This window comes from Fundulus heteroclitus, chromosome 20 (genome assembly GCF_011125445.2).
Source record: "Fundulus heteroclitus isolate FHET01 chromosome 20, MU-UCD_Fhet_4.1, whole genome shotgun sequence".
NCBI lineage: Eukaryota > Metazoa > Chordata > Actinopteri > Cyprinodontiformes > Fundulidae > Fundulus > Fundulus heteroclitus.
Window position 1 is genome coordinate 35,625,356 of NC_046380.1, and position 27,773 is coordinate 35,653,128.

Sequence of the window (27,773 nt, forward strand, 5' to 3'; positions counted from 1 at the left end):
AGCTCAGTCATCCGGGGAGGACTCAGAGTAGAGCCGCTGCTCCTCCACGTCGAGAGGAGCCAGTTGAGGTGGCTCTACCATCTGGTTAGGATGCCTCCTGGACGCCTCCCTGGTGACATGTTCCGGGTACGTCCCACCGGGAGGAGGCCCAGGGGAAGACCCAGGACACCCTGGAGGGACTATGTCTCTCGGCTGGCCTGGGAACGCCTTGGGGTTCCTCCTGAGGAGCTGGCCCAAGTGGCTGGGGAGAGGGACGTCTGGGCCTCCCTACTGAAGCTGCTACCCCCGCGACCCGACCCCGGATAAGCGGAAGAGGATGGATAGATGGATGGATGAGAGGAGTTCCCTCCAGCAGGTTGGAGTTCCTCGACGATCAGACTCACCCCTGTACAGCAGTTCTGTCTTAAATGATGACTTTCATCCCTTTCACTGGGAGTTTCAGCTCCTTCCCTTTGGAAGAAGATTTTTCGTCCCTAAATCTTGCAGCAGACGTTAGAGAACCAGCTTTGTTCTGACTGCTGTTACTGAACCCAACAAGCTGAAACGATACGGCCACTCTCTTAGAATTTTAATAGATTTAACAGATTTTTATTAAGTCTAGATTATTTTGGGTTTGGTTTTTTTATCCCCTGTTTTTATAAAGACTTAATTTCTCGCATATTTATCCGGTTTTTAGGTCTTGCTCTCCTCTCCTGTTTCCTGCTTGGATTGGGTTTGTGGACCCTGGACCACTTTGAGCACTATTATATTTATTTGAATGGTTCGGGTTGTGTTTGGATGTTTACGTATAAATGTTTGGAACCACTGCAAATCAAACCTACCTACTGGTTATCAATAAAGTAACCTTGACCCAGATATAGCCTGTCTCTATTAGGTGTACGACCAAATCTGTGGAAAAAATCACTCCCAAGTTCTTGGCGATAGTAATTATTTGAGTTACAGAGTGAGTCTCTCTAGGCTGTTCCAGTAAGAGGTTCTCACAGCATGATAACCTTGAGAAATAAATACCACCGTTTCACTGTATTATTAGCACAAACCTCTAAAACAAAATTGCATGACATAGTCTGACTGACTTTGTTTAAAATGAAGGTACGCAATAAACTGTGATTTTAATGTACCGTTACCATTGCTCTGGCACCTTAGCCCGCAACTGTACTTTCAAATCATGATTACTTGAATAAGCGTAAGGGGTGGTGGTCCTGTTTGGACAGCCACACCATGGCGGTCTGGTTTCTTCCTTGTAAACAAGAGGAATGTGAAGGAGACTGGTAGCGTGCTTAACGGCTTCAAGGTTGGCAGTCCTCCTTGCCAACACCCTAATCTTTCGCTCTCCATAGATTCTCTGTCCCTGTTTACACTGTAGTGTTTTTTGGTGAAAACAGAACAGTTTCGTTGCGTTTGCACTGTTCATTTACACGAGAGCGGCGAATATTTCCTCTGACAATGGCACAGTTTGTAAAGGGGTTCCCGAGTGTAACGGTTTGAAAACGTCCCTGTTTTTGCGTAAACAAGAAAACCCGTCTTACTGTCATACGCAGTATGACAGATGAATGCACACAGGTTTATTATCGCCCCCCACAATAAAAAAAAAAAACGCAGAAGAAGAAAGAAAATGGCAGATAGTGGAATATTGTTTTAGAGGCTTATGCCAGTTTGAACCTCGTAGTCTGTCCGTAGGAAAACTTTATATCTCTAAAGTTTATTAGTTGTGTTGGTATTTAGGGAGTACGCATACGAATGTTGAGTTTCAAGGAACATAGCACCAACTAGTGGCATGGCGGGGGAATTACATCATTTTTAAGTTTCTACTGTTGCTGTGTGAACGGAGATTGTAATTAAAAGATGGTTGTGTAAACGTGTTAACAGAAACAGAACAAATGTCTCATTTTCAATGGATCGTTGTTGTGCAAACTCACAACTCTCGCAGAGCCACTTCGGCACTATACTACTATATTACTTCCAGTCAGAAGAAACACATTGGCAGTGTTGTATAAAGTACTGAAATCTCAGAGTCAAGTAAAAGTATAGTTACCTCTCCAAAATATGACTTTGGTAAAAGTCCAAGTCACTGACTGAAATGTTACTGGAGTAAAAGTCTTAAAGTATCTGAAATGTCTTGTACTTACGTATGAAAATTACTGTAAAAATAGATGTACTCAAGTAATGTAATGAAAAGTATAAGTAAAAATTAAAACAAGGTAAATGCAGTTTGAATGACATTTTTAATATTTTGGTAAACTTTGAAGGTCAAATTCACTTAAAATAATATAATCAACCAAGTGCAGGAGAAATTTAGACCAAGTTTAGACAGAAAATACAACCTTTTTGTAAGCCTTCAGTTTTCCTTGTTCAAGTAAGGTCAGTGCTATGCACTTTAAAATTGTACACAACCAAGTGCAGGCAAAGGGGGTGTATACTAAGACCATGGTTAAGTGATAAACCAGGCTTAGTTAAGCTACAGGAAGTGGTAAACCTGCTAATAGATACACCTGTAACGTTATCAGAAGGTGGCGTCAAAACACCTGTGCGTCTCTCTCTCTCTCTCAATCTCGCTTTTTTTGTCCTGAGTAACTAAACCAAACGTTGAAAATGTATTGGAGTAAAAGTACGCAATTAAGTTTGTAAATATAGTGAAGTACAAGTGAAATTTATCAAAAAAAAAATTGTACTCGAGGAAAGTATAAAGTACTCCTTAATATACTTAAGTACAGTAGTGAAGTATTTTTACTTCGTTACTATACAACACTGCACATTGGTAACCCAAATTTGCCAGGGGTCCAAATAATTGTGGGGTTTACTGTACTGTGATGCATTATCTACATCGTGACTCCAAAACCCGCTGGACCGAGCCTGCACCGACGCTGCAGCAGCATGTCCATACCATAGCGCCATGTCTAAGGCAGATGTTCGTTGCGTGAAAGCTGACGTGTAAATCCCTCGCTCGGTGGAACAAACTCGGCGACTTCCATGTCCTCAGCAGGGGTTAATTGAGCGTGCCGTCAGGGGATATCGTGACCTCTGCGAAGGCAAAACATACAGCTCATGCCTGCGTCTGGATGCAATGAAGCGGGACTGCTGCATAACACACTGGTGACCTAGTTTAGTTTTCTCTTTTGTTACACATTTTCTTTTCTGCGAGAAATGCTGAAACACAAAAGAGTTAGTCAGAAGGAGGACATCACAGGATGTGTGGGAACGTGGTGTACCTGTGGGCAGGCGTTTGAGGGGTTTAACTTCGGAACAGGCTCATCTTTTATTTAACATGTAACCAGCTGCAGTGGACAAGTTAATCTCTATTAAAGTGCTCCTGGTGTGCGCAAACGTAGCGTGCTATACGATTAAATAAGATAAATAAGTCGAGCAGCTGAGAATACGAGGAATGATCTGCGCAAGCTGCGGAACGAGACGTTGAGGAATGCCGGCGCTTCGACACGGAGCCAGCTCAGGGTGGTAAGGTCGGTCAGTTTCTACTCAGGACGATGAGCTCGGCTCAGAAAAGAGGAGCGGGAGGGAAGCCAACAGACGAGGATGGGATGAGACTATTTCGCAGCAGCATGTTACACTTCAACGCATCGCCTAACTCTGAAACGAGGACGGGAGTGATATACGGTGGCTGCGCGAGAGTGCAAGTGTGTGTCAGGAGTTCAGGCAGAGGGCACGGGCTGCCGAGCCCTGCCTCCACTTTGATATTTCTTTTCTCATTTGACCGCCATGTTTTGCTCTTCCGAGAGCCGGGGTGTTTCCTTTCAGTTTGAAGACGGAGAATAGCAAGGCAAAAATAAAAAAAGTGAGAGTGAAACGTTTTTACAGGACGAAAGCCTACGGAACGGGTTTGTCAACGGATTTTTGTCAAAGTCATGTTTGTATACTTTGTAGTACATGCTTGCACATGTGGCTTTTTGGCTGGCTAAACAGAGAGGTGGACTGTGATATTCTCGTCGGCATATCGGAGCGCTACACACACCAGACACTGAATCTTCACACTGCAAAAACGGAACTAAAAATAAGTCAAATTTTCTTGAAATTAGTGTATTTGTCCTTGATTTGAGAAGGTAAATAAGATGATCTGCCAATGGAATGAGTATTTTGACCCCTAAAATAAGATAATTAGATATTCTGCCCTCTAAAGAAGATGGAGATGAGTTGTCCCTATTTTAAGTGCAAAAATATCATTCCATTGGCAAATCATCTTATTTACCTGCTCAAAACAAGGACATATACACTAATTTCAAGAAAATTTGACTTATTTTTAGTTTAGTTTTTGCAGTGCATCTTGACTCTTCATTATGTCAAAAAGATGTACAGGCCCAAACATATGACATACAGGCATGGTGGTGAATTAGTACTGACAATGTTCTTGATTTTAAAAGGCATTTTGTTTTTGAAGAGACCAGACATGTTAATACATTTTCACTCATAAATTAGTACCTCAGGTGAGTGTGTGTGGTGGGGGTGCTGAATGGAGAATTAAACAAGATGTTAGATTAGAACAAAGAGCCGTGATTACTAAACTCCCAGCGTTGTAGTCTGACACCTTATTGAAGGTAGTATTGCTTCAACAGGGTGTTGGAAGCATCCCTCAGAGATTCTGGTCCAAACCTGCATGGCAGCATCATGGAGTTGATGCGGATCTGTCAGCTCCACCTCCACGATGCACTCCTCCTCTTCCACCGCTTGCCAACGCTGCTCTATTGGCCTGAGATCTGGTGACCATTTTGAGTTGATTTGAACTTTGTGACATGCTTGAGGTAACTGTTACCAATGTACAGTATGATCAGCAGAAATACTGGGGTTTAATCGATGCTCTATTTTTACTAAGAGGCCCTCAGCGTGTCAATAAAATGTCTCCCACGCCATTAAACCACCTCCAGCCGCCTGAACCATTCATACAAGAATGGATCCATGCTCCTCTGTTGTTTGCACTAAGCTCTGACGATGCACACCATGCTTTCTAAGATGGTAACTCACGACGAGCGAGATTTTACAAATTTTTTTTTTGGCAGGCGTGAAACCTGTGTGCATATTTTACATATTTGCGGCTGCAGAAACAATATGAAACCGCGAGTAAGGCCAGGAGCTTTTTGGCACTTATAGTGCGGAGGAGTGTCTCGATCACACTCGATAGGTGTGAAAATCCCCTGGGTACTCCATGAAAAAGGTATTCACTCACTGACATTAACCCTTTCTTTAGCTGAACGAGCTAAACGGCAAAAAAAAAAAAAAACATCCTTTCAGGACGCTTCCTGATTCAGTCCTAAACGACGAGGAAGATTCACACACAACGCGTTTAAATATTAGCATGAAGCGCTGCTAAAAATAATTTGGAGGAACTAGAAGAGCTGATCCTGTTGCAGCTGTGTGTGTGTGTGTGTGTGGGGGGGGGGGGGGTAAAAACCATCACCAACTGTCATTTCTGGCTCTGGTCAATTGTTACAGTCTGCTTTTTGAATTCATAAAAAGTGACATCTACACAGACGTGAGTATATCCAAGTAAAGCGCTGAACAAACTGACAGGCGGCACTGATTAAGGGAGTGTGTGTGTGTGTGTGTGTGTGTGTTTGTGTGTGTCACAGTGAAAATCCTCACTTTTCTTTTGTTTTAACCGAAACCCTTTGTCTGTTTTGAATTCCTTCATATAATTACAGGGAATAGTAGACCCGTCTAATTTTAGTATGCGAATACTCTGGTGCATAAACTACAGCGCCAGCAAGAAAAAAAAAAATCTAGTGAGTGAGATTCACATGACCTTCCCTCTTCAAGAATCATTCAGTTTGACCTTCATTTATGATTAAATGTAAAAAATGTTGTTATAAGGAAAAGGCCTGAACACTTCTACGGTATCTTGTTGCTTTAACTGCTGATACTGTCTTTATTTTTCCACCCACCCGTATTAACCCTGAATGGGGATGCTCATTTCTTCTGCACGTTGCTCACTGTAGTATCCCTTGTATATTTCCTGCTTTTCATGTGAACATGTAATCTGTTAACCTCACTATCACTCATACAGTATAGCGCCAACTGTAACTCGCATAATTTACAGACTGAATGATTCAGTTCTCATTTCATATTACACTCCTCGGGTTTCTATACCCAGAGGAGGACCAGAGGTTGTAGTTAGGAGGATGTGGGGCAAAGGGCTAGAGACAGTTTTGGGGAACTTTGTTCACAAGTTTTCTTCACGCACGGGAATCCCAATAGATTGGCCGTTCAGTACACATTGTTGTCAAGGCTTTTATGGCTTGTCCACATGGAAGTAGTTTGCCCAAAACGATCTTGTAACATAACATTTCTGACGTATTCAGAAGGTGTTTGCTTAAAGGTGACCTTATTGTTGGAAATACCATGGACTCAAACACCTTACAGTGATATGGGCTTGAAACCAGATATTTAAATGCACAAAATAAGAACAAATGTAACCTTTTTTGGCTCAATGTCTGACATTAAATCGGACACATATTTTCATGCTATAAAGGGCACACATCATGCAAAATCTACTTTTTTAGCCCTAAATGCATTTTGCTGTGTAGGTGGAGTCTCTCTAGGAGTGCAGAAAGTGTGAATGTAGTCTGTCCAGGATCTACGTAGATATCTTTATATTCTTTGTGGGTCATATTTTTCAATTTGTTCTGTTTTCCATTACACTTTTTTGAATGCTTACATTGTAGTGTTAGCTGCTGAACAAGATCCTAGACTTCTTGTTTGCAAATCCGCCATTTTTAACTCTTTTTTTTTTTTGCTGCGATTTTGTTGTCCGAGCTGAAGGATGCTAAGTGGATAAGTCAAAATGTTTGGTTGTTGGCTGTATTAACCCACACAACTCAATACATCCCCCAAAAATGGCCAAACGGGGTGGAGTGGAACACTCTGGGACCTGGAGAGGGGACGGGGTATGAAGTACCTTCTTTAGATTTAAAGAGACAGCACCAAAACGAGTCTCTCTCAGACGCACCTGAGAACAGGGGTAAAAGAGGAGCCTGTGGGGCAACAATAGCACGGGATTCAGACCAAAGTGTTGCAGTTCCACTTTATATAGACCGCAGCTGAATGATTTAAATGTTAAGAGGCAGGCAATTAAAGGCATGATATGTCCCCTTTAAGTCAGTTAGGATAACTAAAATGAGTTATAATAGTTTAACAGACGGAAATCATTGATAATCTTCACTAGCCTAAAACAAGAAAAGTTTAGTGTGATTGAAGGACACACAGTGATGAAAATAAATCTTTCATTTTATACAGTGTGTGATAATATGTTTTCCACTATATTTGAAAATGTATAAATTTCAGCCATTGCAAAACTTCCTTTTGAACAAAACAGGAAAGTCCTTTTGGGCTCCAGCCCTGGTAACCGCTACCTAAACTCTACACCTGCTAATTTTTAATTTTTTTTATACATCAGAGATGTGCTGAACCATTCATGTTTGTTTCTTTCCTCGTTCCTCACAGGTTCCACGAGAGCTGGGTAAACTTGTCCATGTGACAGAAATCCAAAATTGGTAGAAGGCAATGAAGCAACACTGTGACATCTCTTTGGCCGGTCCATGACACCAAACCCCACGCAAACCTCTCCACTATCCACCTACCCTCTGTTCTCATCACACCGGACTACCAATCACTCACATCTACACCAAGCTGCAACATGGCCAGCAAGAGGAAATCCACTGTGCCCTGCATGATACCATCCAAATCCAAACATGCACGTGAGGAAATCGTTCTGGGCTCGCTACCAGAACTCCTACCAACAATCCCGGAAGACAGCATACTCAGCATCTCTGGGGAGGAGTCGGGCCACTTCTCCCACCGCTCCTCCAAATCCGAAAGCAGCAGTGAAACGCAGAAAGGAGGTACTTACAGCTGCGTCACTTGCCAATTCGAGTCCAGAGACCTTAACTACTTTTTGGATCACATGCACAACTGCCATCTAGACTTCAGGGCCCAGCCCACCTTCTACTGCCTGAACTGCGGGGTGTCGGTTGTCCGCTTCGAGGCTCTTGCGCTGCACAATGCCAACGCCCACCCCAAGATCATGGAGGGCTTGGTTACCGCCTCCCTGAGCGTAAACAAGAGAGATGGAGTAACAGCTGTGGAGCAAAGCCTCTTTACAGATAGTGGAGAAGACTACAAAGAATCTGGGATCTCCCTCACCAAAACACCAATCGCAAAGATGATGAAAGCCAAGGGGGAGCACAAAAAGATTGTTGTATCTCACACCGTGGAGGTACGGAAGATAGACACTGGAAAGGATGTAGACCCTAGCATGCTGACTAATGTGCCTGAACTCCAAAACGGGGCTCTCAGTACCTCTGGGGCCCCAGCTATGCCGAGGACCACTGTCACTCATGTGATTACAACAGTGTCCAACCAAGTCTTTCACCAGCACACTCCCCCCCTTTACTCCCCGACTTCCTCTGACGCGAATAAAGATCTTCCAAAGGTGATGATCCCTCTCAGCAGCATCCCCACCTACAATGCTGCCATGGACACCAGCAGTTTTCTCAAGACTTCGTTTGGCAAGTTCCCCTACCCGACCAAAGCCGAGCTCTGCTACCTGACGGTGGTTTCAGAGTTTCCAGAAGAGCAAATCAAGCTATGGTTTACTGCCCAAAGGCTTAAACAGGGCATCAGCTGGTCTCCCGAAGAGATCGAGGAGGCCAGGAGGAAGATGTTCAACACTGTTTTCCAAGGAGGAGCGCCCCAGAAGCAGCCTGTGACAGCGCAACACGTCAATCACATTGTCACCCACCACACTGTCACAGGCCTTCCAGGCTCCAAAGGACCAAACTTTCAGATGGCCAAAGCTCCGTACGGAGGCATGAAGCCAAGGCCAGTCGGAGTCATAGCCACGCCAGCCAGCTTGTCAACAAAGCCCAACGTCACAAGGGTCTCGTACTCTTCTCCGGTCGCCCCACCAAAGTTTTCATCTGCTGTCCGAACAACACAAGAGCCTGCCAAGAGTACTGAACTCACTGTGGAGCCAGAGAAGAGCAACGGGCTGGATGCAGCTGGAAGCAGCGGTTGTGTCAGTAGCACCAGCAGCAGTCGAAGCAGCAGTAGCAGCAGCATCAGCAGCTATTCCAGCAGTACCAACGGTGTCGAGAGCAGAAAACTGCTTAGCAACAACAGCAGCCCGACCAACGCCAGCAACAGCGCTGCCGCCTGCCCCGCGTACATTAGCAATAACGGCGAGAACTGCGTTGCTGACCCCGACGGCAAGCCAAGCGCCAAGAGTAACAGCTTACCGACCGGGTCGGAGGGATCGAACAGCGCCACGAGTCACGTGATCATAGACAACACCAGCAAATCAGAAACCGACTGTAACAATCATCACAGCAGTGCCGTGGCTGAGCCGGACGGGGCTCGCGCTGACAGGGCGGACGACGACGACGACAGCAGCTACGTTCACAAGACCGACAACGGCAGTATTAGCAGCGAAAGCTCCAGCTCCGCCTGTGATGACGGCGCCCCTAACAAGAATCACGCCAGCAAATCTCCACCTGAAAGCACCAGCACTACTGTCATCACAAAAAGCAACTCGTCCATTATAGATGAGGGCGGATGCAACAAAGACTTCCCCATGAAAGGCATGTCAATCTTACACAAGCTCATTAAGGAGGAGGACCTGATTATCGGAGAGAGGGCACGCAAAGAGCTCAGAGTTGACCCCATTAAGATCAATTTTAAAAGGCTGAAGATGAACGAACCACAGACTACATCTGACATCGTTCATCAAGAACCCAAGTGCGACATTGAGGTGTCTGCCTGCCATACGTCCTTCTCCCCTCCCTGGGGCAACAAGACCCCCCAGCAGCTCCAAATCCTCCGGCAGGCTTTCTCCAACACCCGCTGGCCCAGCAGCCTTCAGTACGAAGAGTTAAGCATTCAGACCGGCCTCCCTAAGTCAGAGGTGGTGCGCTGGTTCAGCGACAGCCGCTACAGCCACAAGAACGGGCAGCTGAAGTGGTTGGACGCCTATCAGCAGCCTCCAGCGGAGTCAGAGGAAGCCAGGGGCCACGGAGACCCCAAGGCCGGGTCACAGAGAGAACCGTCGCCGGCCAAGAAGAAACCCGTTGAGCAAGAGGCGATCAAACAACCGGAAGGCGAGGCAGGGCTGGACCCGGGGCAGCGGCTCGCGTGGCAGGATTCATACGAGCCGCTGCCGGCCCTGACGGGGTCCGAGGCCGGTGGCGGCAAGCCCGGCAGACCTGAGGAGTCAGGGCAGACAGCGGTCCTGCAGGATCCCTGGTCAGAGAGAGGAGAGGAGCACCAGCAGGACGCAGCAAGTCATTCACTGATTGAACAGCAGACCGACACCAGTCAGGCCAGGTAAGACAACACAAAACTAACAGTGCCGGACATTTTTGTTTAACACCTTTGCAGCTTTGGTTATTTTGCGCCAAACCTTCTCAGGTGCAGAACGATGCCCTCTACCGCAGAACATTTTGTACCAATCGTACATCAAATCATACCCACCAGGGAGTGGAGTAGCACTGATATGAATCTGACGAGGCTGTAATAGAGTTTTTAGGTTGTAGCGGGGACAGATCTGTCGCCACCCTGAAAGAATGCTTCGTCACCCCACATAGGAGCTTTAAAAAAAAAAAGATGCTGACTTATAGGCGGGTGAGAATTTATGATGTCCAGCTGCACTAAAATGCAGCAGGACATGTCACTACACCACCACCGCCTCGCTATGTTACATTTTGACTACAAGTACAAATCAGTGCGGAAAATGTTGCCAAATGGTGAATTTTCTAGACACTCTTTGCCCTCGGTAAAATAAATATTTTCTTTTAGAAAAAACAAGTCTAATTTTACAGAGTTTTGTTATTATAAGATGAAATCCACTGTATTATTCTGAGTTCCATCTTTCATGAAGTAAACACATTCTTCCACCTCTCACACTGCAAAACGGATCTAAAAATAAGTAAAATGTTCTTAACGTTAGTGTATCTGTCCTTGATTTGAGCAGGTAACTAAGATTATTTGCCAATGGAATGAGTGTTTTCACCCCTAAAATAAGATAATTAGACATCCTGCACATGAAATAAGATGATTGAGATGAGTTGTTCCTATTTTAAGTGCAAAAACTTATTCCATTGGCAAATCATCTTATTTACCTGCTTAAATTAAGGACAAATACTCAAATTTTAAAAACATTTTACTTATTTTTAGTTCCGTTTTTGCAGTGCAGCAGTGGATCATGGGTAAAAATGTCGTAACTTTTTTAGAGCTCCCATCACAGGTGTTTTCTGGGACAGTAGAGTAAAATAGTACTATTTGTGATATGAAAATTCAAATTCTTTTAGAAACGTCAAACTGTGACAGGGTTGTACCTAACTCGCTCGCCAACGAAGACATTTAAGATATTGATTGATTGACTAGCTGAATTTACCCTCGTTAAGGCATCGCCGTAATATATCAAAGTACTGGAATACAGCCTTAAAATACACAGTGCGGTGTGAGAACATGTGACCCGTAGTAAAAATAAACTCCTCGTTCATTGTGATACTTTCACAAGCTCGGGGCTGTGTTTCAGGCACGAAAGCAAAACCAATGTAAGTCGGGTGTGGTGATGAAAGCATGACAGCTTGTTTTTTGTTTTTTTTGGAGCCGGAGCTGTGTGACATACAGTAAAAAAGACGTGCGTACAGGTACTCAGGCTGAGTAGCTTATTCAGGCAATCAAAGCTCTGTGTTTTACAAGCTATTTTTAGATAAGTAGGACTCTTAGCACTGAATTATAGATTGAGAGCGTATGCTAATACGTCTGAATAAATGGCACGGGCGTGTTTTTTTCTTGTTTTTTTTTTTTTGCCACTGTCTAAGAAGTACCTGAACACAACACAATCCAAGCTGAATTTTTGCCTGCTGTTTCGCTCATGTTTGTGTTGCTGATAGGGACCGCCTGAGGATGGAGCTGCTGGAGGTGTGATGAAGCAGCGGAGACGTGACGTTTTAAAGGCTGGCCCACTCCCCTGGCTGTGATTTTTATTTCTTGTTTTAACGACAGAAAAAAAAAAAAAAGTGTGTTCATAATGACAGCAGATGTGATTGTAGCTGGACCGCTGGACTCTGACTGAAACTGTGAATACCCCCCCACCCCACCCCACCCCTCCTCGTCCGCCTCCTGCTCCTCTCCTTCTTCTTCCATCTGCCGTCACTTCCTGCCACCGACAGAAGAAAAAGAACTTCTCACCTTTTGAGTCCTGTGATGTTTAAGCCTTTCATGCTTCTTTGTGGTTGCGTGGGGAAGGGTGCACAACGAGGTCAGTATGAGGGATCAAAGAAAAGAAAGAAAAGACGCACACTGACTGGAAAACTGACTTGAATGAGCGGCGCTAGGTGAGGATAGGGCCGAGAGGCGTTGACTCTGGGGCCGTAGGGAGAATTATATATATATGGTCGAAACTGCACTATAAAAAGATGGTTTGTACCGAACGGACAAACAAAAGACGTGTTGAGGAAATGTCAATGTTGGCTTTGTGATATTTTTTACTTTTTTTTTGTTTTGTTTTGTTTTTTAGCAACCAGTACTTCAGCACTGCCTTGAATTTTTTCTCGTTTTCCGTTAGTTGGGTTTTTCAATTCTATCTACTCTTCTATAGTCACTGTAAGTCCAGATGCAATCGAACATGTTTTATTCAGATCTGTATTAATGTTGGTGATCACTTTGCAGTTCGGCTACACGCAAGAGGCTAATATACAATGCACTAATGAAGACAGCGATGCTTAAAAAAAAAAAAAGAAAGAAAAAAAAGAAGAGAAATCACTCTGCTTCACTGTAAAGGTATTGACAGCCCTGTCAAGATCAATACACTACACTGCCCTGCAAACTGAACAGAGAGAAGCCTGTCACGCTACCGTTGCCTTACTCAGCTCTGTCTGTGTGTTTATATGACTCGTCTGTTCACTTTGCTTTCGAGCTCCTGTGCTGTCCAGAAATAAAGAAAAGCAAAAAAAAAAAAAAAAAAAAAAAACATAACTTGCCAGTGCATTGATAGTCACTGTTGGTCTATATCTGTGAAAAAAAAAAAGAAACGAAAAAGAAATCTTGTGCTGCTTTCTGTACACTTGGAGATGTTCAACTTTAAGCTGTAATCGTATCGACTATTATCTGGCAGAAGAAAACGTTTGCCGACCAAAATTCTCAATTTGATCCCTAAACACTGACGGGGTGAGCTGTTGTGCTAGCTAGAGAGCCAAAATGAGGAGACGGTGGCTCTCCTCTGAATTTTCTTGTGTTTATATCCAAGCATACAGTCACTACATGGATCTTACTAAGCTGCATCTTGAAGCTGCTAAAAAGCGAAGAACGGTGCTATACCATCCAAAGTGAAATCGGGAGCTTTCTGTCTCCTACCAGCAGTGTATGCACTTGTGTCGAATGTTACAAATTTATTTTTGGTTTGAGATAAATGGAATCTGGACCGGCGGTGTTAATGATCACTTCAAACTTTTATGAAAATAGTCTTGATCATAAAGCACTGTTGTAATCATCCTTTCTACACTTCTGAGTCTTTGCAGAATAAACGGATTACTCAACAAGCAGCAACAGTCTTGTTTGTTCCTAACCTTGTTGTGCCAGGAGGGAATCTAATCCGTCACTGTCCGTCATTTAGAGAGGAAAGAGAGTGTGTGGCAGGCAATGTGGAGGAATACAGAGCCACCTGCTGGAGAGAAGCTGTTAATGCAGCTGATCCTTTCCCACCAGTATTCAGAAATCTTGATCTTTTTTCTACATTTTGTAACATAACCAGAAACGATGTATTTTAGGGGGATTTTATGTAATAGACCAAAACAAAGTAGTGCGCAGTTGTTACGTGGACGGTAAAATATACGTCGTTTTCACATTTGTTTTAACAAATAAAAGCTATTAAGTGTGGCGTGCTCTTTTGTTATGCCCCATAATATCTACAGTGACCGCTGACATTCAGAGATAACCTAATTAGCAAAGAAACAGCCACGAGGTCTTTGCTAACTTTGGAGGAGAAGCAAAGATCCACAGCTCAGGTGGAGATGGTACCACATAGATCTGGCCTTTATGAAAGGTGGCAAAAGGAAAAGCATTTTAAGTTAAAGGTTTGCTACAACACATGCAGGAGACGGAGGCACTTTAGCATGACCCGGGACCCCTGGGATGGGATGGCATGAGTGAAGGGTAGTGGTGGGTTTATTTACCACCGTGGACAGAGAAGCTGGCTAGAGTTGGACCAGAAATGCGGAGCAGGACCAGCTTTAACGGAGCAACAAAGTGTTTAAAACAAAGCAAATCCGCGTGTGTCAAGAGTGGTCCAGTCAAAGTCCAGACCCAAATCCAACTGAGAAAATGTGATCAGACCTGTGAATCAGAGTTCGGAGACAGTAGCCATTAAATGTGAGCTATAACCATTTTGAGAAAAAAAGTTTAATTTGTAGATTTGCAAAGCTGGTAGATGACTTGGTATTTAAACTTTCACTAAAGGGCTAAACAAAAAGGTGGGGGTCATTTTATTATGGTGGCAAATCCAGATTAGAAGCCCCCCTCGAAGAGACTGTGGCTCAGTGGGAAGAGTAGTAACAAAAGGTTGTCGGTTAGACTCCACATGGATGTACAGCCAGGAAAGTTACAGATGTGTATTGTGTATGAACGTGTTAGAGTGGTTGTGCTTCTGGTAAAAAGCTCCATGTTCAGATAAATTCAGTCCCAAATGACACCTTTTACTCCAACGTCCTTGTTAAGGTTGCCCTCCGTGTGGAGCTCTACCGTCAAGAAGACTTTCTGAAAATGTTAAAGCCAAAATGACATGAGTGAATTTACACAAGACAAGCACAGCATATTAACTTGTAGGATTTTATTTATTTTTTTCCAACCTACAATGAGTTTAAAATTCAAAAAACATAATCAAAGGCTATGACAAAAGGTAAAACAGGAATAGGATGTTGACTTTACAGCAGCTTCCATCAACTTTCCTATCATAAGTGGGACAGTGGAATAAAATCATATTTCACATTAAATGTTACAACATTCTTAAAAATCACACAATTAAAACTTGCCTGCTCGCTAACAGCTTGGTGACTTTTTCCCCCCCAATTTGTTTTTATGATTTTTATTTTGGCAGAGTTGACATCGTTAGAGCCCCCACGGGGGCTTTTTAACCCATGGTGTTCAAGTAAGAGATGTGAAGGTTTCCTTTGAACTGCTAAACTACCTTTAAAAAAAAAAAAAAACAGATTTGATGTAGAGATTGAGAGGACGCTTGCAACACAGAGGGAAATAAAATAAAACGATGGGTTCACATTTACAGTGAAGTAACAGAAAAGTCCCTGATAGAAACTGTAAAATAATATATTCACATTCTGCTCGCTTAAGTAAATATTGACATGGTTGCAATATTTCCCCTTTGCCTGCTCAGACGACCTCACTTTCTCTCAGCATTTTCAACACAGTCCAGTTTAAAAGATTCACCCAGCCGGCCTCAGATACACACAAACAGGCACACGCGCGCGCACACGCTCACGTTTCTTTTTCTTTTTTTTTTCTGAAGGCGTGTGGGTGCAGTTAAGGATTTCTTTTCATTTTACTTTCTCTAACAAAATATAGAATTCAATAATACATCGGAGGGCTAAAATACAGAGTGAGTGAACAAAAAAAAATAAAATGGTACAAAGCATTTGGGTTGTTTTTTTTTTTTGTTGTTTTTTGCGTAACACGGTAGCGATAGGACCACAGGATTCAAAGCGGCGTCCCTGAGGAGGGACAGAGGGAAAGTCACGGAGCCTGGAGACGGCTGCGACTACGCCTGGACTCTCCGTCGTGGACACAGTTCAGTCTTGTTACCTGACGGCGGATCGGGTGCTTCAGACTGTCCACAGAAATCTGTCCAAATGGCCTCGTTTCTTCCATTTTTCCCTGCATAAGCTTTAAAACTCCTTGTAGGTTCTGGCCATAGAGCAAAAAAATTATGAAGGCTAAAAAAAAAAAAAAAAACCCACAAGTCAATAAAAAAAGTCCATCGTAGATAAATAAACGGATTTAAAATTCATAGTCTTCATCAGCCATGTCAATAGCCCAGGCAAACTTCTCACGCTGGGTTTTATTGTAGATCTTCTCGATGGGGACGCCCCATTTCTTACACCTAAAAACCAAGAAATAAACACGGCTTAGTGCTCAGCTACGTTCTCTAATCCCAGTAGCTGGTCTGGTTACACGGCATCTTACCAAGCCACAGAGATTCTTGGGTCCAAATAGTTGAGTTTGGACGTGCCCAGGGCGATCTGCTTGTTCTCCTCTCGGTCGGTTGCCTGGACCTCCAGCTTCATCAGCTGCTCCTCTATCCTCTGAACAGCCTTTCTCTTGGTTTCTACAGCCCTGCAGAGAAAACGGGTCAGGACCGTCGGTACAGAAGCCATCATGCACACGCTTCCAACGTTAGGCGGACCTGTCGGCTCCTTACTTTTTGGATTTTTCATCTCTTCGTACTTTGGCGTCAGCCTTGGCGCTCTTCAGTTCTCTCTTGGCATCAGAAAGCTGATCTTTCTTGGCATCGATCTACCAAAACGAAAGCAAACGGTCAGAAAGGCTCACAGGTATGGCGGCACATCACGACAACAAACCTGACGGCTCTGGGAATCATCGGTGACCACAAGTAGCACAACCACCACTTTCTCAAAGTCCACGTTTTAAAAACAAACAACTACGTCAGCATGGATTCAACGCTTTGTGAACGACTAATGAACAAATGTTTTGCTGTAAGATGCTTGGGGTGGAACTCTGTGGCAGTCAGGAGATTCACATTTTCTGCCCTAACGACCCACTGCCAGCTCTTTTGATACACTAAGCTTTATACTTGCCATGTCTGATGAAGTCACTTTGAATCTCTAAAAACCTTGATAAAATAAATTACAAAGCAGCCTTACAGGACAAAGCTGATGTCCATTTCCAGCACAATGCCGGTGAAAAGGTCCAGTTTGTCAAACAAAAAGCTTGTTTCAGCCATCTAGCGCAGGGGCCAGCAACCTTTACAGCCTAAAGAGCCATTTTGCCTACAGCCCACTTGAATTAAACTCGTTCAGAGGCGCAAATGTTGCCTGGCCTTTTGAAAAAACACAAGTTATAATTTTTGATAAAGATCTACTGTAGGAAATATGTGGTCATCGTTAAAGAAACGCCCTTTAGTGGCTACTTTGGGGTTAAAAAAAAAAAAAAAGATGGACAGGTTGTTGATATTTGTGGATAATGATGTAAAATAAAATTGTTTCCAACATAATAAAAAAACATTGATTAAAAATTAAATATTACTGGCACTTTTAGCATCATTCTGTTGTGAAAATTAAACGCAATTACTCCAAGACAAAACTGCTAAAACCTGCATTTATTATCAGTATCACATTTAAATACCATAATAAAAATATAAATTGTAGCCAAAGTTATTAAGAGCCACTGTGAAAGGTCCAAAGAGCCACTTGAGGCTCCAGAGCCGCAGGTTGCAGACCCCTGATCTAGCGGCTTACCAACTATGGACCGTCAAGTTATATTTAATATAAAATTAAAGCAAAGTTTTGGGTTTTTCCAAATTCCAAAAGAACAACTCATGATATCTGAAAAAGCCAGCAGTAATAACATAAATCATCAAATGTCTCCCATTCTGTAACCAGGAGGGCATTTAGCAACATCTCCTCTCAAGTCTCTATTACACAGGGAAGGCTAAAAGTGGGAGGAACCCACTAAACCCAGTTTAGATTATAAAATAAATGTGTACTTACAATTTTATCTTACATTTCCAGATTATAAGTTATATCAGTGACATTAACTAAGTACAACACTATTAGCGCTGGTAATTGAAACGATCTTAAGCTGCACCCACTTGTGTTTTCATGACAAACATCTGGGCTCTAGAATACTCTGACCGACATTGCAGTAAAGCAGACGTGTGACGCGTCCCGGCCACTTTACCTTAGCCTGCAGGTTCTGCATAGACTTCTCAAACGTCTTTGGGGGAGCTCTCTGATGGTTACACAGGATGGCCACAGCCCTGTTGGCTCTGTTGTAGGACAGGATCTTCGCTGGGATGTTGTCGTCCGCTAGGAGAGGAAAGGAGATCTCAGACCGCTGAGGGCAACACGGAGCGTACGCGGTTGCTCCGTTCACCGCGTAAACACAGAGTCAACCGATTGTAAAGCCTTTGCTTCATTACGCACCAGTAGTGAGCTCCTTCAGCTGTTGCTGCAGGGTGATGGAAGCGTTGTATGTACGGAAAACTTTCGCTGTGAGACCGTCCATCAGCTCCTGAAGATGCTTGTTCAGGATTGAAGTCTGCAAGGAGACAAGAAGGCGTCTAAAATCAACATGATTCCAGGAACATGAACGCCAGTTCTTCTGAAGGAACTGAGAAATCAGGACTTACGTTTAGACGATCAAACAGGTCATCATCGGGTTCTTTGTTTTCCATGAACAACTGAAGGTTCTTGAACACCTAAAATAAATGTATAGTACGTGTAAATAAAAGTAATTAATAAAGTAGAAAGCTTTAAGCAGACTCGTCTTTACCCTTTTCTCCACAGGGACTCTGTTGTAGTAGCGGATGGAGTCTTTACCCAGGAAGTCGAACTCCACCACAAACTCCTGACCTTCGTTTTCTGGGTACAGTTTGAGATGTTCCACTCTCAGCGAGCAGCAGCCCACCGTGTCGGCCGTCTCTCCTTCTTCCTTCTCGTTGCCTGCTCTCAGAGCCAGCTGGTGGAAGAAGGAACGCGGTCTTTAACTTTCCGCTGATGCCACTTATCAGTCAGGATACAATCAGAGCACCAATTCACACACTGCTGGAAACAACATGGATGCTGACCTTGTCAATGAAGTACAGCGCCACGGCCCTTTGTCTGATCCTCATCTCCTTGGACTTCCAGTCTTCGCGGTACTGCGCTCTCAGGCGGTCCACGCACTTCTTCAGCCGACGAGCCGTTTCATACTTCTGCCAATCTTTCTCTCCCTGAACACAAGAGGGATCATTAAACGCGGGCCGATGAACTGAAGCGACCCGTTTGGCGTAGATGTAACCCTTGTAACTTCTCTACCTTGATTCTGGAGCTGGGGTTCAGCATGATGTACTTGATGGAGCCTTGAATGTTCTCCGTCCACGAAACCAGCCACGTCACCTTGTTGTCGTGGCGAACTTCTTTCCACTTGGTGCCAGGAGGAGGCGTGGGGTACTTGGAGTCCCTGAAACGAGCACATGGAGCTAAGCATCCCAACGTTCACCACGCCGTCACTTCATCCACAAGATTTCACACACTTGCTGCAGTTGATGATGATATCCTGAGGCCTGATGCGCCGTTTAAGCATTCCCATTTTTGGATGGTCTCCCCGACCACGAAACAGGCCGGGCGGCTCGATGCGGAAGTTTGCAATGCGCTCTTTGTGGTTGTCCATTATGCAGAAGCCGTACTCCTGCAGAAGCCGCTCATTCTCTGCTTTTATTTTCTGTTAGAAACGAGAAAAACTGTTACAAATGAAAGCAAATGTGTTCAATCATGCAAGTTTTAAGCGTTAAACTGCTGTGAATCCTAATGGCTAACATCATAAAGGAATGTCAGCGGATTACTTAACAGAATTCCCCTCATTAAGTCAGTGTGTGTAACGGAGACAGGCTGAGGCGACCTGCCCTCGTCTAAAGAACATCAGCGGTTAGACACTGTGCTGCTGCCAGGGGCTCTTGGTACCAATTAAAATGTCAGATCCACCATAAAATCGTCTAAATGATAATCCTCAGCTTAACAGGCCACTAACAGTGACCAGCCTGTGGCAACTCAAAAACCTGACCAGTGACACCACCGTCCTAAGTGCCAACAGATCAGGCTGGCAACAACTCTTCACTGTTTAGTTATTGACCGTTTCCCATCGACGAAGAGCTCAACAGGAAGATAATAAAGCTGTAATAAGCAGTCGCAGCGGCAGACTTCATTCTGCTCCTCCATGATATTCTTCAGCATCTGTCGTGTGTGAACTGACCTAAAACGATCAGGTACTGAAGCAGGCAACATTCGGCCCGACATCGTTAAAGGTTGAGAGATACGACTTACTCCCAGTGTCTGACCTGTTTTTGTTCTTTTGTCATGGCTTTCCTGGCCTCAGACTGAGCCTTAAAGTACTCGCTCATCTCTGTGAAGTTGCACTTCTTCAGGTCTGTGATGATGGATTTCTCTTCAGCGGTCATTTCCTGCAGATTAGCCATACAGACACAAATCAGTGTTGAACAGGGAAGAAGCTCAACACAGTAAAATTCGCCCAGGTTAACATTCCCGCCCCTCACCTTTCTCCAATCCTTAAAGAAATTTTTGCGGAAGATGTCCTTGGTGGTGTACTCGTGGTCCAACATTTTGGCGAAGAATGTAGCCACTTCCTCTGCTTCTGGGCTCAGCTTCATGTGTTTACCTGATTGGGAGAACGCCGTCATTAACATCATTAGCGTCACAACAGACGAGTCTGAAAGGCAATAACTCACATGGACATCGCTCCCTTACCATCATAATAAAATTTGACATTACTAGGCAGGGGTTCATAGGGCGGAGCAAACACCGGCCCTTTGTGTTCGAGGAACTTCCATTTTACTCCGTCTGTGTATCTCTCCTCCTCCCACCTGGACACAAATGATACATTTGGTTGAGTTCAACTCTGAGGTCGCCACACGGATGGGCATGAGCGAATCCCGCTGCCGGCAGACACCAACCCACCATTTCCACTTCTGCTCTGGTTCTTGCTTTGCTTTCTTCTTCCCATCAGCCGCTTCTCCTTTTTTACTTTTTGTTTTTTTGGACTTTATGTCCTAAAATAAGGAAGCAAAAGTATTTATGTTATACAACAATGAAAAGTAGGTTACAATGGCAATCCTGCGTTGCCCCACACTCTCTTACCTCATCCTCTTGTTTCCTTTTCTTGGCCTTCTTATCGTTTTCAGTCTTTATCTTTTTGGGCTTGAATTCAGCTCTGAAACAAACACCATGTTAGTAGGCTGAAGGAGCAAACTTCAGTCACCGTGGTGACATCATTTATGTAATTAGGCTTATTAACATAGCACACGTACTCATAATCATCATCTCGCTCTCTTTTTAAAGATTTCTCATATTTGGGAGAGTGGTAATCATTCTCTGGCTCAGACTTCACATGTGGTGGGCTGCTCAAAGGAAGAAAAACAAAAACCTGTTAATGCCAGAATATCACAGATGTCGTGATTGAGAGATTTGTAAAGTCCTGACAAACCTGGCAAAGCCGTTTTCTTTCTCTTTCTTGATTTTACCATCAAGGGACTTCATCTGAAATAAACAGAACGTGGTTAGACAAAAGCATCACGTCTAGCATGGAGCTTTTTAGATGGACCACTGCTCAGTTTGTACTGAAGAGTTGACCAAAAATAGAGCTCTGCAGTATAGCAGGGGTGGCTAACTCCAGTCCGCAAGAGCCAACATCCCTCCATGTTTTAGATGCACCGCTGCTCAAACAGGGTTACATCAAAAGGCAGAATTACGGCTTCATCGGGTCTGCAAATGAGCGTTTTATTTCATCCGGATGTGCTGGCTGAGAGAAACCTCGAGGACATGAAGAACGTCGGCTCTTGGGGAACTGGTACCCCCAGGCTACAGGTTCACTCCAATTACCCGTCGACACAAGTGGTATTTATAGTTCCCCAGCTGCAAAGTACATACGTTACACTACATAAACAACCCTGCACATATAAAGTCTTTCCAGAAGGTCCATTTACCTTCTCCTCTTTCCTCTTTTCCTTGTGCTTGTCTTTGTGTTTGTCTGTGCTGCCATCTTTGTGCTTCATTTTCTCTTTTTCCTTGTCCTTGTATTTTTTCTCCAGGTCCTTGTGGTCGCTGAAGTTTAAGAAAGAAAATTGTGTCAAGTATTACATTCAATAAGATCATCAGAGATCCATAACTCTGTTTTGCAGGGACTCCTCTACCTGTTGCCATGCTTCGACTTCTCCCGTTCCTTGTCCTTCTTGTGTTCCTTATGTTTATATTCTTTGTACTTGTCTTTTTGCTTATGGGAGTCTAAAAGAAGAACAGCGTGTCACTTTCACAAGTAAACAGTTCCAGCGGTAAAAAGAAAACATTACATTGAGTAATTTTTGACTTAACAAATGTTGAATCTGTTAACTGATAGAGACTAACCCTTGGAGATGATGAGGGATTATTTTAGGATATTAACAGAGTTCAGCTCTGTCAGACAATTTAGACGCAAAAACATCCAACCACCTCTATGTGAAAGGCAAACAACCCAACTAGTTAGAACAGGTCATCCGTCATGCTGGAAGTCACACTGGCCTCTACATGAAACCAGCTTTAGTGCAACGCTGAAAGAGTTAGAGCTGTTTTCAAGTCAAAGTGGGATCTATGCCTTTTTCCCCTTTGGTGTTCAGAACGTACAAAAGCTGTGTTTACAGGACCTTTGCAACGTAATGTGAAATTTAAATGGATTTAAAATGTTGCTACTCTGATAAAATAAATAAAAAAACACTCTTCCAGTCACTGTCATTCTTCCAGCATTGAACCAGAAGATTCAGGAAAAAGAAAAGTTAGACATCAAGGTTCAGATGCGAGATTGAAACTGGTCCAGGTCAGAAACGGTAAACATCTGCTGGGCAACATGGCGATTAGTAGATCATGAAGGATAAGAACATGTTGATCATCTGCCAAGGTGGAGATTTTGTTTTTAAGGTGTTTGGCCTCTGTCGTTTCACGCTCTTGTGCAGATGTTTCATCTTTATTTTCTTTGGCTTTAGAACCCAGCTGTTAGGTTGCAAGTAGGGTTGTCAAAAATAATCGACACCTCAAGAAGATTAGTTCTTCAAAGATCCTCATATGCGTCAAAAGCGACACAAACGGCCCGTTCCCAGTCGCCCAAATGATCGCCCTCTTCCGCCGCTCATCTCAACAAGATCTGCTGCTGGAAGTTTAAAACGCTAACAGGCGGAGTACAGCCAGAAAAACGTACGCAACCCTCTTTGGTTGACAAGGTAAAAATAAAGGCATTCACGGGATTTCTTCCTATAAGGCAGGGTGACAAGAAAAAAACAAAATGCTGGACCCAACACTACAAGCTAAAGCTACGACAGTCAGATAAGCTGCTGTCTCTGAAACAGTGAAGACCTCCTGGACAAAATAAGCTGACACTTTAAATATTAGCTCAACAAACAAAGAGCACCAGTAATGCTTATGATGCTGACTAAATGTGACATAATTAATATAAGTTCAATAAATAATGGTGTTTCTGATTCTTTCTAGTGATGATATTCTTGCTTGTTATAGAACAGGCAACAACAAGCCGGCTGCTTCGGCCAATTCCTTTTGGGGTACGGATTGTAAAAATATTTAGGCAACTTTTCTATACAAGTATGTAGGGCTGTGTTAAGAAAGTCCATTTTCCAGTTATAAATCAATTTTCAATTCCCAAAAATGATTCATACATCCAAATATCAATTTAAAAATACATATATTTTCACTGTGTGAGCCAGCATTACTTGCATGGACTTGAGTCCGCATTGACAGACATGCAGAGTTCAGTTTTTACGAGCGCCTACGCCGTGTCACACTATAAACTGCTTGGCAAGAAGTGACACAGAGCTTGATCCACTGAGCCGCTCCAAGCAGGCAGTCGCCAAGACGTGCGACATCACAGTCCTGACAGATGTGTGGTGGTGCCTGCTGGAAAGGAAATGGCTCAACATGCTCAACTAGCTAAGCTAATAAAACGTTTTACCATCCTTTCCTCGCTGGGAAAGTAAAAGATCAGCGGGGTCGGCGCGGTTCACAGTGTGCGCACAGCACGCCCAAGTATTTGTGAGCTGTAATGTTGTGTTTTTAATCAGTAAAGCACACCAAGAGCCGAATTTAGCTTAACAGCTGTGTTGATCTGTTTATTAGCTGCTCCACCTAGTGGTCGGAAGCGTGATCGTAACATACATCACAAGAGCCTTCACACTCCAGTCTGGGAGGTGAATTTTTTATATTTTAAAAGTACACCAGGTTAATGTCCAAATTTAGTGTCCCTTTAGGGTTAATAAAGTACTTTTTTTTTAAAATAAACTCAATAGAAATAGCAGCTGTAGATATTGCTGGTGTCCTGTTTTCAACTCAGGATCTGTTTGGGTTTTCTGCCCCACAACATGTTTGTGAATGCAATTGTCTCAACATTCAGTGGGAGGGTTTGATCCTTACAGCCACCATTAGCTACCACTACTTTATTAATTAGCAGTTAAATGTTAATATGATACTAATATCAATATGTTGCATAACTACACAGTCATACAATTCAGGTAACAGGTAAAATGTTTTAATACCAGCAATCCTATAGACATAAAGGCGTAGACGCCTCATTACGTGCTGGAGCACATTCTGCAACGCCGCCATATTGGATGGGTCTCTCCTACTCAAGGCTGGAAGAGCAGCCGACGGGAGCAAATGCAGAGGGAGCCACTCTGCCCGTATTTTCTGCAGTTTACGGTTGCAATAACCAGGGATAACCACTGAAAGTAGATCACGCGCTGCAGATCACCATTTGGGCTGAGATTGGTTCTGAAGATGAGTTTTTTTACTTGGTGAGAACAATGCAGAAACCCAACAGATGGATCATAATTTTATATTTATTAATTTGTTATCACTGTATTTCACAAATTAAGGCTGAATCATGTTGCCAAATTAAGTACCCTGGCACTACAGAGTGCTAACACATGCAAGAAGCTGTGCAAAAACAGTTGTTTAAGGGTCTTAAGCTCCAGCTATAGTTGCAAGCAGGGTATTGGAAAACACTGGAATGACCTGGAAATGTTAAAGAACACTTATCCAGGCATTTAAAAAAACTGTATGCACAGCACAGAAAACGATTAAGAAATTATTGTTGGTGTGCAGAGAAGGCTCAGGATTGAACATGTGAGAGAGTGGGAAATAAATTTAAATGAACCCAACTTGTTTCTTTATTAAAATGTACATTTATTTATACATCTATCAATATGTAATACCACTTGTCTGTTAAATAGCATAAAACAAAGTATTTTAGCATGAAATCACATTTATACATCAATATGCCATATGTCTGTAAGTTAAAAACCATACATTTATAAAATACGCTGTTGAAACAACATTTCTAACAGCGTCCTGTATCATAGCCACATCTCCGCTGTTTCTAACAAACCAAACCTTGTGAAAAATCGGGTAAAAATACAGGTAGTTATGATTTATTTTAGTTGGGCAAACAGCTTCCTCAGTACAAATATATGCACTGGGGTCAAGTGAGAGACCCATCCAAAACATCGACCACGCTGAAACGTCAGCTCCAATAGGCAGCGCTAGTCTATGGAGCGTCTACCTATATAATGTCTGAGCGAAAAGAATCGATTCCGAATCTTGAGAAACGGAATTGAATCGATTCTTGAAATTTTAATCCATATCCAGCCCTATAGGTAGGCATCCAAAATGCCTACCTATGTGGCCTCTCCATTAATGCCCCATCCAGCTGTAAAGCTATTGGAGGCCAACAACGTGGGTTATGGTTGAGCCCCAGATCCATGTTTGTTTTAGTTATTTCACTTTCTAATCATATATTTCCTTAAATGACAGATGAATTGTCCCTTACTCATTGCTTTTGCCCATGATAGTTTGTTATATTGTAATTGATAATTTACAGCTCTTAACTAGAGACAATGCTGTCCCTTAAAAAAAGAAGATATGTTGAAAAATGGCATCGAGTATTTTTCTTAGTTATAAGTCTGAAATGTATCGTGACAAGCCAGTTGCAAGAGTTTTGTCAATGCTGTAATTTACTTTTTATATTAAGACACCTTTATTAGTCTGCAACAGCTAATCTTCAGTATTAAACACAAAATACACTTAACTCCAATGGGCATTGTTGTGTAAATAAATCTGCTTAAAAATGTTATTTGGCTTTAGTTTAATGAGATACTGTGATAAGAAAACCTAATATCGTCACCTTATTACCCACCTCTGTATACAAGCCATTAAAAAAATGTTGCAAACAATTATTACGCTGTAGCACAGCACCGCCTACTGCCTGTGGGAGTCTTTCTTTGAGACAATATGAATTAAGTGACAGGTTCCAACAAGCAGCTGAACAATATATGCTTTCAGGTATTACTACCACGAAAACACTTTAAAGGTTAGACATTTATTCCATTAACCTGAACTGCTCTCCTTATGCTGTCTAGCATAGAAAGCATACTTTAACACACTACTACAATAGCAGACAAGCTCATCAGGATCATTAAACGAGAAGTCTGTCAATCTTAATGTTACAATGCACAAAGCTAAAAAAAAAAAAAAAAAAAAAAAAATCTTTAAAATTGTTTAGCATCAAGTGATTAAAAATATATACTAATATTAGGTTTGATTATACACCATCTGTAGTCAAATACTGTATTGTAATAGTGTATTTGTACTCAAACACCCACATCTAAAAATGACTATTCAATTTGCCTTATGACAAAAAGACAATAAAGCTCAAAGTTCCTAAGCTTTACAGCTGGAATATTTTAAAGCTTTAAGTACTTTAAAAGCTACTAATTTGAGGAGTTGATTGTGACTTGTGAAATATGGTTCAAACTTAACGATTCACTTTGATACATAAAGTGTAGAGTCCAGGAGAAACTAAAACAAAATACCTGAACGCTATTATTCAGAGGGAATTTTTTTTACTGTTCGTAGTCATTCCTTAGCCCCTAACCTTAGCATTTCTCTTCCCCAAAGCCACCCACTCTTCACTGCCTCGGTTCAGGCCGCTAACACCGAAAAAGAAAATGGCGCAGAGACTAAGTCCTCAGCCCCCAAACCCTCACTTTCAGGTGGAAAATACGCCACTAAAAGCTCGCCAACATTAACTTCTGGAAGAACGGGCTGATAAAACACGTCAAGTTTTGTGACACCAGTGATTTAAATCGAGAAATTAATCACCGGAAAGGTTTGTACAGGGCCTCGCTTTTGAACAATAGAGGCTTGTGAGTGAGACAGCGGACTTAGTCTCTGGACGCCATTTCTGTCCTCTAACTGAAAACTAACACAACCCTACAAGAGGGGAGTTAAAACACATCAGAATGGAAAGGAAACTTAGTTTTTATATCCTAAAGCTCCGTGTGATACACTTACCATTGACCCGAGAGGCATAGTCAATCTGAAAAATGGAAGAGAGTGCGTGTTAAATGTGGCAGAACGACGGCTAACTAGCCGGCTACCCAACTTTGAACTTGCTCAACGGCAAAGCGACAGTTAGCAGCTAGCTTAGCCTAGCAGGTTCGCTAACACTAGCTGCTGTTTGGAAGCCACTACGGCTCGAGCTAACAACTTAATCATTACTTCCCATATAAATCAAACAGTTAAATGGGTAGGACGATGTCCTGACATCGACAAAAATACGCGAGACACTGTAGACAACGAACGGAGGTGATTTACGAACCCACCGGCTATTTTGCTAGCTAGTAGACACTGTTCACTGTTAGCCAGTGTGCCCTGTCAAAAACCAAGCAGTTATACGGCACTAACTTGTACCCTACGACCATTAATAACATAGAAAATAGGTTAGCAGTACCTGGTCCTCGTTATGGGAGTGGTCCCCACTCATTTCCTAGGCCTTGTACTACTAAAAAAACTAAATTAAAAAGTGAGAAACGCGTGGATAACTGCACACAAGCTTAGATACAGGCAGAATGAAGAAAAGACGCGATTGTGTAAGAAGTCCCAGTTGTGCGCTAATGCGCATGCGGACACATTTAAATGGTACTCAGCAGCGGAGCT

The 27,773-nt window shown here is 43.0% G+C and overlaps 2 protein-coding genes across 3 annotated transcripts in view; one reads left to right on the plus strand and one right to left on the minus strand.

Moving 5' to 3' along the window:
• Positions 1–13,028, plus strand: part of si:ch211-232b12.5 (zinc fingers and homeoboxes protein 3) — a 27,878-nt gene extending 14,850 nt beyond the window's left edge. For both annotated transcript variants that reach the window (XM_021311986.2, XM_012854970.3), the window contains exons 2-3: positions 7,444–10,320; positions 11,895–13,028. In XM_021311986.2, the coding sequence (XP_021167661.2) occupies positions 7,637–10,320; positions 11,895–11,928 (2,718 nt within the window). In that variant the 5' untranslated portion in view covers positions 7,444–7,636 and the 3' untranslated portion in view covers positions 11,929–13,028. The remainder of the gene's footprint in view (positions 1–7,443; positions 10,321–11,894) is intronic.
• Positions 13,029–14,812: 1,784 nt separating this feature from the next.
• Positions 14,813–27,718, minus strand: top1l (DNA topoisomerase I, like). The gene is made up of 21 exons (XM_012858499.3): positions 27,568–27,718; positions 27,129–27,153; positions 21,935–22,025; positions 21,728–21,845; positions 21,229–21,281; positions 21,053–21,142; positions 20,883–20,955; positions 20,703–20,794; positions 20,493–20,608; positions 20,282–20,403; positions 20,066–20,188; positions 19,265–19,452; positions 19,047–19,191; positions 18,818–18,961; positions 18,523–18,708; positions 18,380–18,448; positions 18,174–18,288; positions 17,929–18,056; positions 16,430–16,524; positions 16,195–16,344; positions 14,813–16,111 (listed from the first exon to the last, which is right to left on the minus strand). Exons 1-21 carry the CDS (start codon positions 27,598–27,600, stop codon positions 16,009–16,011), a joined length of 2,259 nt encoding a protein of 752 aa, XP_012713953.2. The 5' UTR covers positions 27,601–27,718; the 3' UTR covers positions 14,813–16,008.
• Positions 27,719–27,773: the final 55 nt, after the last annotated feature.